Source organism: Loxodonta africana, chromosome 21, assembly GCF_030014295.1.
Source record: "Loxodonta africana isolate mLoxAfr1 chromosome 21, mLoxAfr1.hap2, whole genome shotgun sequence".
Lineage (NCBI taxonomy): Eukaryota > Metazoa > Chordata > Mammalia > Proboscidea > Elephantidae > Loxodonta > Loxodonta africana.
In genome coordinates, this window is record NC_087362.1 from 61,406,855 (window position 1) to 61,421,234 (window position 14,380).

At 45.3% G+C, this 14,380-nt stretch overlaps 1 protein-coding gene across 2 annotated transcripts in view; it reads left to right on the forward strand.

Moving 5' to 3' along the window:
* Positions 1 to 3,207: 3,207 nt before the first annotated feature.
* The window catches only part of LOC100673502 (liver carboxylesterase 1-like), a 42,363-nt gene continuing 31,190 nt past the window's right edge, over positions 3,208 to 14,380 (forward strand). The window contains exons 1-3 of one of the 2 annotated variants that reach the window (XM_064274017.1): positions 3,208 to 3,259; positions 6,879 to 7,086; positions 9,038 to 9,182. In XM_064274017.1, coding sequence (XP_064130087.1) covers positions 3,208 to 3,259; positions 6,879 to 7,086; positions 9,038 to 9,182 — 405 coding nt within the window. The remainder of the gene's footprint in view (positions 3,260 to 6,878; positions 7,087 to 9,037; positions 9,183 to 14,380) is intronic. The other variant, XM_064274018.1, reaches the window with a different exon arrangement.

The following is a 14,380-nucleotide window of genomic DNA, read 5'->3' on the forward strand; positions in this document are numbered from 1 at the left end:
TGGTATTCCATCAATTCCTGGGGCCTTGTTTTCCACCAATGCCTTCAGTGCAGCTTGGGCCTCTTCGTTTGGTACCATCAGTTCCTGACCATATGCTACTCTTGAAATGGTTGAACATCGATTAATTCATTTTTGTACAGTGACTCTGTGTTTTCTTTCCACCTTTTTTTGATGCTTCCTGTGTCATTTAATATTTGCCCCATATAATCCTTCAATATTGTAACACGAGGCTTGAATTTTTCCATCATTTCTTTGAACTTGACAAATGCCAAGCATGTTCTTTTCTTTTGTGCTGGGAGCCAGGCTGCAAGGGCGGCCCCTCTGCACCCACTGCCCCCAGCATAAACATCGAAGAATTCCTGAAAAGTCAGGTGCTGGGAGCCAGGCTGCAAGGGCGGCCCCTCTGCACCCACTGCCCCCAGCATAAACATCGAAGAATTCCTGAAAAGTCAGGAATATCTCTGTCATCTGTGTTCTGTTTCTGTTTCATTTTCAGCCTGTGTATAGCAGAATGTATAAGCATAAAATTCCATTATAGATTTAGGGACCTTTGGAGGGGGGCGTCCTACTCATAATCCCCTGGTGAAATCCCGGGTAGGGACAGCCCGTGTATTACTTGGGGATCAACATGAAGTTGTCTTAGGGGGAAAACAAATAGCTCGACTATGGAAAACAAAAACAGGATGGTGGAATCCTGGTATTTACCGAGGCCCTTTTGTGATTAAACCACCACCCACACATGATCCCATAAAAGTGGAAAAACAAAAGGCAGTGAATTCTCTCAGCCAATTTCTCAGCCAATTACAGGTCGACCTTCTCGTCTACCCCGCTCACTGCTGCGCTTGACTGGTCTTTGGGTGTAGAGATTGGGCTAATTGTCCTTGGCATAATCGTGGACAATATGACGTAACCCAAAGTGGCTGGACTACAAGAATTTGGCCACCCTGGACAAAATAGACAAAGCCTATGTGGCAATGGTTTTGCAAAAAGATTAATTATTATAAAAACTGTGGAAGGTATTGCAAGATTAAGCATAAGTGTAAAGCAGTATGAAGTCAATTGTTACTTTGTGTAAAAATCAACAAAATGTTCTCTTCAATTAAACAAAAACTCATTGTACTTGTGTGTGCATGCGGAACTGTACTATGTGTCACTTGGAAAATTATGTCTCTGGGAAATGATGTTATACTGCCCCTTTGTTGATCATGCGATGTTATGCTTTTGTAAGCTTATGATATAAAAAACCATGTAAAAAATAAAGAGGAAGCTTTCTTTTTCTGCAGAATGAAAATATAAGACACACTACGTCTCTTTTTTTTTTCGCCAAACTCTACCCCTCCTCTGGTGACCCTGTTCTTTGCTGAGGCTGGCCCCCGGCAATTTTGCTTTTCTATCTACAGATCTTTGCACATTTCATTATAATACTTTACTGTGTCTTCTTGAGCCATCCTTTGAAATATTCTGTTCAGCTCTTTTACTTCATCATTTCTTCCATTTAAGAGCAAGTTTCAGAGTCTCTTCTGACATCTGTTTTGTTTTTTCCTGTCTTTGTAATGACCTCTTGCTTTCTTCATGTATGATGTATGATGTCCTTGGTGTCATGCCACAACTCATCTGGTCCTCAGTCATTAGTGTTCAGTGAGTCAAATCTATTCTTAAGATGGTCTCTAAATTCAGGTGGGATATACTCAAGGTCATTCTTTGGCTTTCTTGGATTTGTTCTAATATTCTTCAGCTTCAACTTAAACTTACATATGAGCAATTAATGGTCTGTTCCACAGTCGGCCCCTGGCCTTGTTCTGACTGATGATATTGAGCTTTTCCATCACCTCTTTCTACACATGTAGTTGATTTGATTCCTGTGTATTCCATCTGGCGAGGTCCACACGTACAAAAACTTGTAAACCCATTGGTGTCCACTCGACTCCAACTTATAGCGACACTATAGGACAGAGTAGAAGTGCCCCATAGGGTTCCCAAGGAGCACCTGGTTGATTTGAACTGCCATCCTTTTGGTTAGCAGCCAAACTCTTAACCATTTCACCACCAGGCTTTCCAATCCACATGTACATTCACCATTTATGTTGCTGAAAAAAGGTATCTACAAAGAAGAAGTCATTGGTCTTGCCAAATTCTATCATTCAATCTCCAGCATTATTTTTATCACCAAGGCCATATTTCCCAACTGTACCACAGTGCATTTAACTAATCCCTATTTGGGGACATTTAATGGTTCTATGAAAGAGGCTTCGAGCATCTTTCTTGTGTCCCCAGCATGTTAGTCAGGTGTACCCAGGTATACCAGCACTCTGTATCCACCTATTTTGATGCTTTCATATTGGCTGTAATTTCTCCCCCACGTCTGTGTTGTACACTACACGGTGAACACCTGGAAAAAATGGGATGTGTTTTGAATTCATCTTCATATCCATAGCACCTAGCAAAGTGCCAGGCATGCAGTAAATGTTTGAGGAATGAATGAATAAAGTATGGATGGATGACTACAGCCAGGCACAAGGGGGAGATGGATATCCTTCACTGTAAGAATAGTCCGATCAAAGACCACTGCCTTGAGTGGCATGGAGTTCTCTGTCTCAGGAGTGTGTAACAGCAGGCTGGGTCAGCTGGCAAAAATGTTGTGAACTTAATCGAGGCATCACATGGGGGACTGGATGAAATTTAAGATGTCTTCCAAATTTGAGAGCCTAGAAATCCAGGAAATTTAAGCCCAGGGAAGCTAAGAGATTTGTCCTAAATTACCCAGCAGTTCTGGGGATGGGAGTTTCTCTAACAATTTTAAAGTTTGTTTTGAGTTTCCAAGATCAAAGCTTCATCTTGCTCCTGGGCTTCTGCCTGCTTGCCTTTGGGAAATTCACAGGGCACTGAGATCAAGGTCCAGCAAAAGTGGCAACCCTTATGTAACAAGTTGTTTAATAAGTTTGTAACTTTGGGAATTAGAGAGTTTGTTCAGGCTGCTTAGATAAGAGGTCATATTCCGGGTGGCCGTGGCTTATCCCCTCCCCCCCCGCCCCGCCCCAGCGATTCTTACAAGAGGGATAGCTTTTCAAGATATCTTCTGTTAAGGCTAACCGGGGTCCTGGCCAGGAGCTTGGGCACTGGGGAGGGACCGGCGAAGCACCTCGACCTGCGAAGCACCTTGCAGAGCGCGGAGACCTCGCTGGCTGCAGATACAGTAACCCTTCCACGATGCGGTTCTTGGCTCTGGTCCTGGCCTCTCTCGCCGCTGCCATGGTTCGGGGTGAGTCATTTTGAAATACAAATATTGGGGGACACAACTGGAAATCCTTGTTTTGGGAGAATTGGACGGAGTTGTATTCAGGGCAAAGAAGAAGTCTCGTTCAGTTAACAGGGCGTGCCTTACCAATTGGAGAAACCGGCCAGCCCAACCTGGGTCCTGGAGGTGGTGCAAGAGGGGATAAACACTGGGCACCCACCGCCCTACCTGCAGGGCAGCAAAGAGCTCACCTCATGCCTCACAGATGAGGTCTTTTATTAGTCAAGATATGGCCAAGTCACGGGAAATGGCTTAGCAGAGAATTAAAAGCATGAACTCTAAAGCCAGAGTGCTTGGGTTTGAATCCAGCTCGGAACTTACTAGCTGTGTGCTCTCCTTAACTTTTCCGTGCCTCTGTTTTTCCATCTCTGAAATGGGAATGATAATAGTAACTACCTCACTGGGCTGTTGTGAGGATGAAATAGGTTATCGTTTCCAAAGCACTTAAGATAGTGTAAAATACAGAAAACCATAAACCAAATGCAAACCCTTTGCCATGGAGTTGATTCCCACTCATAGCAACCCTCTAAGACAGAGTAGAACTGCTCCAGAGTAGAACTGCACCACACAGTTTCCAAGGAGTGGCTGGTGGACTCGAACTGCCAAGCTCTTAACCACTGTGCCACCAGGGCTCCTCCTGATATAGAGGAAGCATGAAAAAGGAGTCGATACATAAAGGGGTACAGCCAGGGACCTCAGAATGCATCTGTGCCATTTTAGAGAAGGAGAAACTGAGGTGCAGAGAGGGAAAGTACTTGCCCAAGGTCAACCAGACAATCATGCCCTGGGATGCATCACTGGCTTTGGAAACCAGGCCAGCACTCCCAGCACTCCCCCTGTTAATATGCTGACAGCCCAGATCCCACCTGGATTCTGTCTTCTTTCTGGAGCAAAAAGAGTTGGTGGCTGCGACACTGAGAGGCTGGGACTGAGTGTGAGGGCACAGTGAGAAAGGAACTGAATTTGGAGTGTGATACATTTTCTTATGCTGGTTACCGCATCCCGTCTCCATCTTTACAAAGTCCACACTGGCTGCTTTCACATCCTCAGTTTACTTCTTTGTAAAATGGGTGTATTAACACCTACCTAGCAGGGCTATTTTGAGGCTTAATTTAAACGAGCTGGAGTCATAACGTAAGTGGCAACCACTGTTATTATCATTATTCTTTATGCCCCCATTCCATTCACCCACTTTCTAAACCTGGGAAATCTGACTCCTGTTCATGATTGAAGGTTATCATTGAGCTCATAAAGGCCAAGCCGAGTGCATTCTTCTCAATTTCTTCTCCTTAACATCTTTGAAGCACTCTCTTCACTTGGCCAGCCCCTCTTCCTCTTTCCCCGTTGGCTGCCATGATGCTGTCTCCCCACCACCCCACTGTGACCCCTACCACCCCTCTGAGGGAGTTTCTCAGGCTCAGCTGTAGCTGTCCCCTGTTTCTTATCCTTAGCTCTCTCTCTTTCCTCTCACACCGGCCTCCTCAGTGAAGCCTCACGCACCCATGGCCTCACCCTGCCCCTTTCAAGTCTTGAAGTGCTCACTTCCTGTGGCACCTTCTCACCTGGTTATCTGGCTGAACCTCAGCGAAATGAGTCTGAAACAAAACCCAGGACCACAAGCTAGCCTCTTGGTCTTCTTCCTTTCCCTTCCGTGTCCCCCACATCTGGTCAGGTGCCAGGTCCTATCAACACCATCTTCAAAATTCCTTATATACATTAACTGTATTTCTTCATATTTTTCCTTCTAATTATAGAAAGGAATCCATGCTCAGTGCAGAAAACTTGAAAAGCACACACACACAAAAAATGTCACCTGTAATGACATCACCCATTGGCATTTCGATATATGTACACTCAAGAGAGTCCATCTCACTGTCGTTTGTAACAAATTTGCAACAACAACAAAAGAAAGCAATCTGAATGTTCACAGTATGGACTGACTGTTAACAGTATCCGACATGGATACTGCTTTGTAACCTACATTTTCTTGAAGAGTGTCCCATATCATTAGATATTCTTCCATAAGGCCGTATCTATGTTATTCTTTTCTGTTCTAGGCTCGTGCTTTCAGGAGATGTTGACAGTTTGTCTGTACCCGAAGGGAAGCAAATGGGAGGACAGGAGGCTAGAAATAAGTTCCTATGAGGAATGTTTAAACACATGAAGGCTACTGGGGCTGTAAAAGAGAAGGTTCGAGGGATGGGCATGGCTAAGTGCCTGAAGAGCAGATACGTTAGTTCAGTGCAATCCCAGAGCAGGTAGAACCAGGACTGATGGTGGAAGCTGCAGGGAGGTGAATATTAGCTCAAGAGGGAAGACTTGTCTGTTCTACAAGGATGGAGTTGGAACAGACAAGAATCTGATCCCCAGACTCTCTCCCTGCTGGGTGCACCTGCTCAGAGCCACCAGAAGAATCTTCTTCCAGCTGCTGGGCCACTTTCCCTTATTCCAGAACTGTCCTGTGCTGCTCATTATTCCACTGACTGAAGCCCAAACCCTTAGGCTGGCATTGGAGGCCCTCCCTAGCATGCACCTCTCCCATTCCAGGGTGACCAACCCGTCGTAGATTCCACCTGGCCCAAGTAGGCCACTCGTCCTTCCCTGGGCAGACCTTGCACTTTGCCGTCTCAGAGCCTCAGCCTATTCTGTCTGCTTTATGGTTTATAGGCCCTCTTCTATCTCCTCTGGTTCAAATCCTCCCCTCCTGCCAGTTCCAGCTCCAGTGCCACCTCCTTCACAATGCCACCAACCAGAAGACATCACTCCACTTCTAACTCCTGTAGCACCTCACTGGTACCTCTCCCAGGACACTGACCACATTCTTCCCACATTAGGGTCAGGTATATCCGGGCCTCACTTTCCCTGCAAGGTTAACAACTGCTGAGAATCAGGGCGACCTCTTGCTCATCCTCTCATCTAGCATGCAGCTCAGCATCTACTGGGTGAAATACTTCCAGAGATTTCTAAGAGAGGAAACCAAATGTCATAGTCAATCCTAGCAGCCTCCTTTGTGCATTTATTTATGTTTATTTTTAATAATCTATTGAGGTGAAATTCACATAACATAACATTAACCATGTTAAAGTAACAATCCCGCGGCATTCAGTGCATTCACAGTGCTGTGCTGCCACCGCCTCTATCTGGTTCCCACACATTCCCATCACTCCAAACTAACGCCCCTTACCAGTGAGCTGTTGCTCCCCACTGTCTTCTTTCCCACTCCCCGGCAACCACCAGTCTACTCTGTCTCTATGGATTTCTCAGTCAAGTAGGAATAGAAGGGAAATTGCTCAACATGATAAAAGGCATTTATGAAAAACCCACAGCAAACATCACACTCAGGTAGCCCCCAGAGAGGTCGGAAGAGTCAACTACAATGATTTCTGAATCAGATCTGCTTTGTTCCTCTGGAACCAGGGACCAGGGTCCCACACTTGGAACACAGCTGCTGGTCTTTAAGATGGTACTTAGCCAGGGACAGAGTGGGGTAAAGGCCAATCAAAGCACCATAAAGTATCTCTAAAGCATTTTTGAGTTGCTCTTTTTGATCTCTGATGTGTCTTCGTGTCCTCCCAATGTCCAGCAGGGCACCCATCCTCGCCACCTGTGGTGGACACCGTCCATGGCAAAGTCCTGGGGAAGTTTGTCAGCTTAGAAGGATTTGCACAGCCCGTGGCTGTTTTCCTGGGAATCCCCTTTGCCAAGCCCCCTCTTGGATCCCTGAGATTCGCTCCTCCACAGCCTGTGGAGTCCTGGAGCTTCGTGAAGAATGCCACCTCTTACCCTCCAATGTAAGCCGCTGGGGTGTGGCTTCGACATCTTTCAGTGGGGATGATGGCCTCGAAGTGATGCAGAAAAGAATCAAGGCAATCGTCTGGCTGGCTTCTAATTTGTTCTGGGATTCATTAAGTGAACAAAACAACAACTTCTCTGTTCATTGCACTTGCATTCTAGCAGGGGTAGACAGATAAAAAAAATAAAACCCAAACCAAACCCACAGCCATCAAGTCGATTCTGACTCATAGCGACCCTATACGACAGAGTAGAACTTCCCCATGGAGTTTCAAAGGAGCACCTAGTGGATTTGAACTGCTGACCTCTTGGTTAGCAGCCGTAGCACTTAACCCCTACACTACCAGGGTTTCCCTGAAAAAATATATATATATTACTTAATAAATTATGTAATATGTTTAGAAAACGAAAAAGAAACCCGTTGCCACCGAGTTGACTCCAACTCATGTTGACCCCCAGTGTTACAGGGCTGACATTTTCTGTAGACTTTTTGGCCGTACTTTTGAAGGAAGCAGCTCACCCAGACTTTCTTCCATGGAATGGCTGGGTGGGTCTGAACCGCCTACCATTAGGTTAGCAGCTGATTGCAAACTGCTTGCCGTGCCACCCGGACGCCTATGACAGAGTAGAAGTGACTCCAAGTTGTTGTTGTTGTTGTTAGGTGCCATCGAGTCATTTTCCACTCATAGGGGGGTTTTTTTTTTAGCAACCCTATAGGACAGAGTAGAACTGCCCCACAGGGTTTCCAAGGAGCAGCTGGTGAATTTGAAGAGCAACCTTTTGGTTTGCAGCCTGAGCTCTTAACCATTGTGCCACCAGGGCTCCAGAATTGCCCCATAGGGTTATGTTATATGTTAGATTATGATAAATGCTTTGGGAAAAATAAACAATTGACTGGGAGAAGGGATCAGAAGTAATAACCCTATTTATTCTCCTGCCTTGAAGCCTGGCGTGGTTGGGGAGTGGGCAGGTGAGGAGGTGAGGAGAGTGTGACTACTAGGTGAGTTACCACCTCCCAGGTATGTCCAGCTGACCCTTCATGAGCAGAGAATGGTTCATGGGTCCCCATCCCCCTGGCCAAGCTGGGCAAAAGGTCAAAGCTTTCCTGGCTGGCCTGTGCCTCCCGTTGGGGACCTGGCGCACCTGCCTCCACCCATTGAGACCTTATTCTCCACAGCAAGACATTTTTCGGGGCTTCCAAAGCCCAGACTTTTGCTGCTTTCCTTTTTTTTTTTCTTTAAATACACTACTCACAGTTTTCATTTCTCGATTACACATGTAATATTATTCATTACAGAAAAGTTAAAAAAACACAGATGTAAGAACATTAAAATCATACACAACGCTACCACCCATAGAGAACGGCTGTGAATATTTCAGAATTTTTTTTAGTTTTATTTTCCTTCCTATTGTATAACTCTACTTTCTCCTTTTGAGATGGAATCATACTCTACAGATAGTTTGGCTGCCTGTTTTGTTCACTTAGAAGTATATACTGAACATTGTCCTATGCCACTAAATATCATAATCTGACATTTCATAGCTGCATTGTTTTGGGTGCTTAACCCATAATTTATTTATCCAGTCTCCTATTTTGGGTACTAAGCTTTTTTTTAACTTTTTTTGATAATATAAATAACACTATGATGAACATCATGTAGCTAAACCTTTGTGCAGAGCCATCAGCATTTCTTTAGGGTTAAGTTCCAAGAAATGACATTCTGAGTGCGATACCTTAGTGACTCCCAGGTTCCCCACCTCCAGCCCCTCTTAGGTCCCCTCCACCTCCAGGTAACCCCTTACCGTTCCAGTGTGTTGGCATCTGATAGTAAAGACTCCACACAGAGGCTTAATCCTCTCAATCCACGTCCTGTCCCAACCCCTGGAGACACTGCCTCCCTCGCTTAGACCTGGTTGAAGCTCAGCAGTTCATTCTTCCCTCGGTCCCAGGTGCTCCCAAGATGCATTTTCAGAAGAGATGACCTGGGACTTCATTACCAACAGAAATGAGACCATTCCTCACAAGTTTTCTGAAGACTGCCTCTACCTAAACATCTACACCCCCGCTGACTTGAGGAGGAAAAGCAGACTACCAGTGAGTAGTGGTAACCATCGGTCATGGCTTGTGAGATCTAGCTGCCTAGGGTTTTCTGGCAGAGACAAGGAGGGGGTGAAGGCAGCTTTGGTGAGGGCCTCAGGGGTCAAGGCTGTTATTTCAGGGGTCCCAGAAGGTGGGTCCTTGTCCAGCTTGCTCAGACTTGCCGATTATCCGAACACCCATCTTTGAGAAAGAGAATGTATCTCTATTGCAATGCACAGAGCAAGGAGCTAGGAGGCAATTCCTCAGATCTGGCTCCCTGAGTGACAGGGAAGCAGGGCTTATATGTGATTTGGGTAGCAAGATGGCAGCCGCACAGGTGTACTGGGGAGGGAAAATTCGAGAAGGTGGTAAGGAAACAGGAGGTGATGTGATTCTTGTCAGACCTCTTGCTTTAGAATAGGGTCTGGGTGATGATTGTCCTTCTGATTCCTTCCTCCTGTCGCTATGTCCTCTGTTGAGGTCAATTAGTGATCACAGTTGGCCCTTCTGTGCATGGGGGGTGGGCCAGATCTGGCTTGGGCTAGTTTAAGGACTCCTGGAAATTTACTGGTATTTGTAGGGTCAGGTTACAGAGTCCCTGAATGGTACAAATGGTTAACACACTTGGCTGCTAACTGAAAGGTTGGAGGTTTGAATCCCCTTAGAAACACCTTGGGAGAAAGGCCTGGCAATCTACTTCAGAAAAAATCAGCCACAGATGGAGGGAAGATGAGAGGGCAGAGGGGGTCAGAAGCGGGTGGAATGAACATGAAACAGAGAGTGGAGGGAAAGAGCGGGTTGTCTCATTAGGCCGAGAGCAATTAGGAGTATATAGCAAGGTGTATATAAATTTTTGTATGAGAGACTCACTTGACTTGTAAATTTTTGCTTAAAACACAATAAAAAAATAAATAAATAATAGTAGTAAAAAATCAACCACAGAAAACAATGGAACACAGTTCTACTCTGACACACATGGGTCACCATGAATTGGGAGTCGATTCCGTAACAACTGAGGTTTCTTTACCCAACAGGGTCAGAGAGCGTGACCGTGGGAAACCCAACAAGTTTTCCAGTATCTCAGTTTCCTCCTGGTGACACAGGGCATCTGGGGGAGTTTGCTGTACAACTGTCATGCACATTGTCATTTTTCCAAGTTCTTGCCTGCTGATAGACAGACAAGACTGATCACTCTTGGTTGCTGCATTAGGAATCTGATACCCAGAGCATCTCAGACATCGTTTCAGATAAACCTAGAGCTGGAAGGAATCTTAGAGACAAGTGAATATTCCAACACTTCCTTTACAGACAGGGAAACTGAGGTCCAGGGATGGGAGGAGAGGTCATGCAGCGAGTTGGCAGGCAAGAACATGGGTCTCCTGGTTTTCAGAACAGTGCATGTGGAGCAGTGGTTAAGCATTCAGCTACTAAACAAAAGCGATAGGTGGTTCGAGCCTACCCACCGCTCCACAGGTAACAAACGTGGCAATCTGCTTCCATAAAGATTTACCGCGTTTTTTTTTTTAGGGGGAGGCTCTTTGACCTAGACTAGGACATAGAGCATGTGTGTGGTCTTTCCTCAGCCCATGAACACCTGTCTCCAACAACTCTCAGTGCCTCATACAGAGAAGAGGGTTTGGGGGTGTAGGGCATGGGACAGTCCAAAAAGTGCTTTCCTTTGCCCTTGGCCTGCTTTCTGGGATTTTCTTGTAACTGATTTCCTTGGCTAAGTCATTTTGGCACAGGCTGTTGGGCCAGTGAGTCAGCATTTCTGAAATAAAAAGCGGCCCAGAGGTGGGGCACACTGCCAGACACAGGCTGGAGGGGGGAGGGGCTGATGCTGCTGGGGGCTCAGATTACAATGACTACTTTGGGCACGGAGGTGACCCCTGGGATGGAGAAGGGAGGAGTCTTAGCACCCAGCCACCCTCCCAGGAGCACCCCGGTCAGGGTCTCAGGTATGGGGGAGGGTGTCTGTGAACTTGTGTCTGGAAGTTGACTCCACATGGGCTTTGTAAGGCCCAAGGAGGTGGGGGGAAAGGCTCACCCATTCATTCTTTTATTATGAACATATGGAGTCCCGAATGGTGCAAGTGATTAACGTGCTCGGCTGCTAACCAAAGGTTAGAGATTAGAGTCCACCCAGAGATGCCTCAGAGGAAGGGCCTGGTGCTCTATTTTCAAAAAAACCAGCCATTAAAACCCTGTGGGGCACAGTTCTCCTCTGATACACATAGGGTCCCCATGAGTTGGAGTGGACTCAACAGCAACTGGTTGGTTGGCCCTCCATATACATACTACCGCTTGGGGGTTAAGGGGAAGGAAGAACATAAAAGCATTACCATCCAGCCCCTACCTTCAAGGACCTTACCATCTGGGCTGGGCAGACATATACTTCTTCAGCAAATTATTGCTGACCAGCTCTGGCGTTCAGTCTTCACTCAAAGATGGTTGTAATTCAGTCCCTACCCCTGGAGGGGAGCAGTGATCAGAGGTATGAGAGAAACAGGGGTTCTGGGAACCTGAAGGCAGGAAAGGCTCTAGTTACAGACACAGGTTCTGGAGCCACAGGATCTGGGTTCAAATCCTAGTTCTGTCTCTTACTAGCTGAGAGACTTGGCAATTACTTAATTTCTCTAAGCCTCAGTTTCCTCCAAATGGGAATAATCACAGGTTGTTGTTGTTGTTGTTGTTAGGTGCCATCGAGTCAGGTCTGACTCATAGCAACCCTGTGCACAACAGAACGAAACACTATCCAGTCCTGAGCCATACTTAAAATCGTTGTTATGCTGGAGCTCATTGTTTTAGCCACCGCATCAATCCACCTCGTTGAGGATCTTCCTCTTTTCTGCTGACCCTGCACCCTGCCAAGCATGATGTCCTTCTCCAGGGACTCAACCCTCCTGACAACATGTCCGAAGTATGTAAGACGCAGTCTCGCCATCCTTGCTTCTAAGGAGCATTCTGATTGTACTTCTGCCAAGGCAGATCTGTTTGTTCTTTTGGCAGTCTATATTCAATATTCTTCGCCAACACCACAATTCAAAGGGGTCAATTATTCTTTGGTCTTCCTTATTCATTGTCCAGCTTTCACATGCTATGATGTGATTGAAAATATCATGGCCTGGGTCAGGCACACCTTAGTCTTCAAGGTGACTTCTTTGATCTCAAACAATTTAAAGAGGTCTTTTACCAAACGCAGTGTGTCTTTTGATTTCTTGACTGCTGCTTCCATGGCTGTTGATTGTGGATCCAAGTAAAATGAAATCCTCGACAACTTCAGTCTTTTCTCCATTTATCATGATGTTGCTCATTGGTCTAGTTGTGAGGACTTTTGTTTTCTTTATGTTGAGGTGCAATCCAAACTGAAGGCTGTGGTCTTTGATCTTCATTAGTATGTGCTTCAAGTCCTCTTCACTGTGAGCAAGCAAGGTTGTGTCATCTGCATGACACAGGTTGTTAACAAGTCTTCTTCCAGTCCTGATACCTCATTCTTCTTCATATAGTCCAGCTTCTCAGATTATTTGTTCAGCACACAGATTGAATAGGTATGGTGAAAGAATACCACCCTGATGCACACCTTTCCTGACTTTAAACCAATCAGTATTCCCTTGTTCTCTCCGAACAACTGCCTCTTGATCTATGTAAAGGTTCCTCAAGAGCACAATTAAGTGTTCTGGAATTCCTGTTCTTTGCAATATTATCCACAATTTGTTATGATCCACGCAGTCAAATGCCTTTGCATAGTCAATAAAATACAGGTAACCATCCTTCTGGTATTCTGTGCTTCCAGCCAGGATCCACCTGACATCAGCAATGATATCCCTGGTTCCACGTCCTCTTCTGAAACCGGCGTGAATTTTTGGCAGTTCCCTGTCGATATACTGCTGCAGCAGTTTTTGAATGATCTTCAGCAGAATTTTGCTTGCGTGTGATATTAATGATATTGTTCTATAATTTCCACATTCGGTTGGATCACCTTGCTTGGGAATAGGCATAAATATGGATCTCTTCCAGTCAGCTGGCCAGGAAGCTGTCTTCCATATTTCTTGGCATAGACGAGCAAGCACTTCCAGTGGTGTATCTGTTTGTTTGAAACATCTCGATTGATATTCCATCAATTCCTGGAGCCTTGTTTTTCCCCAAACTTTAGTGCATCTTGGACTTGTTCCTTCAGTACCATTGGTTCCTGACCATATGCTAGCTCTTGAAATGGTTGAACATCAAGTAATTCTTTTTGGTATGATGACTGTGTATTCCTTCCATCTTCTTTTGATGCTTCCTGCATCGTTTAGTATTTTCCCCATAAAATCCTTCACTATGGCAACTCAAGGCTTGAATTTTTTTTTCAGTTCTTTCAGTTTGAGTACTGCCGAGCGTGTTCTTCCCTTTTGGTTTTCCATCTCCAGCTCTTTGCACATGTCATTATAATACTTTACTGTGTCTTCTCGAGACGCCCTTGAAATCTTCTGTTCCGTTCTTTTACTTCATCAATTCTTCCTTTTGCTTTAGCTGCTCGACATTCGAGAGCAAGTTTCAGAGTCTCCTCTGACATCCATTTGGGCTTTTCTTTCTTTCCTGTCTTTTCGATGACCTCTTGTTTTCTTCATGGCCGATGTCCTTGATGTCATTCCACAACTCATCTGGTCTTCGGTCACTGGTGCACAATGCATCAAATCTTTTCTTCAGATGGCCTCTAAATTCAGGTGGGATATACCCAAGGTCATATTTTGGCTCTCGTGGACTTGCTCTGATTTTCTTCAGTTTCAGCTTGAACTTGCATAAGAGCAATTGATGGTCTCTTCCACAGTCGGCCCCTGGCCTTGTTCTGACTGATGATACCGAGCTTTTCCATCGTCTCTTTCCACAGATGTAGTCAATTTGATTTCTATGTGTTCCATCTGGCGAGGTCCATGTGTATAGTCGCCGTTTATGCTGGCAAAAGAAGGTATTTGCAATGAAGAAGTCGTTGGTCTTGCAAAATTCTGTCATTCAATCTCTGGCATTGTTTCTATCACCAAGGCCTTATTTTCCAACTACTGATCCTTCATCTTTGTTTCCAATTTTTGCATTCCAGTTGCCAGTAATTATCAATGCATCTTGATTGCATGTTCCATCAATTTCAGAGTGCAGCGGCTGATAAAAATCTTTTGTTTCGTCAGCTTTGGCCCTAGTGGTTGGTGCATAAATTTAAATAATAGTCATATTAACTG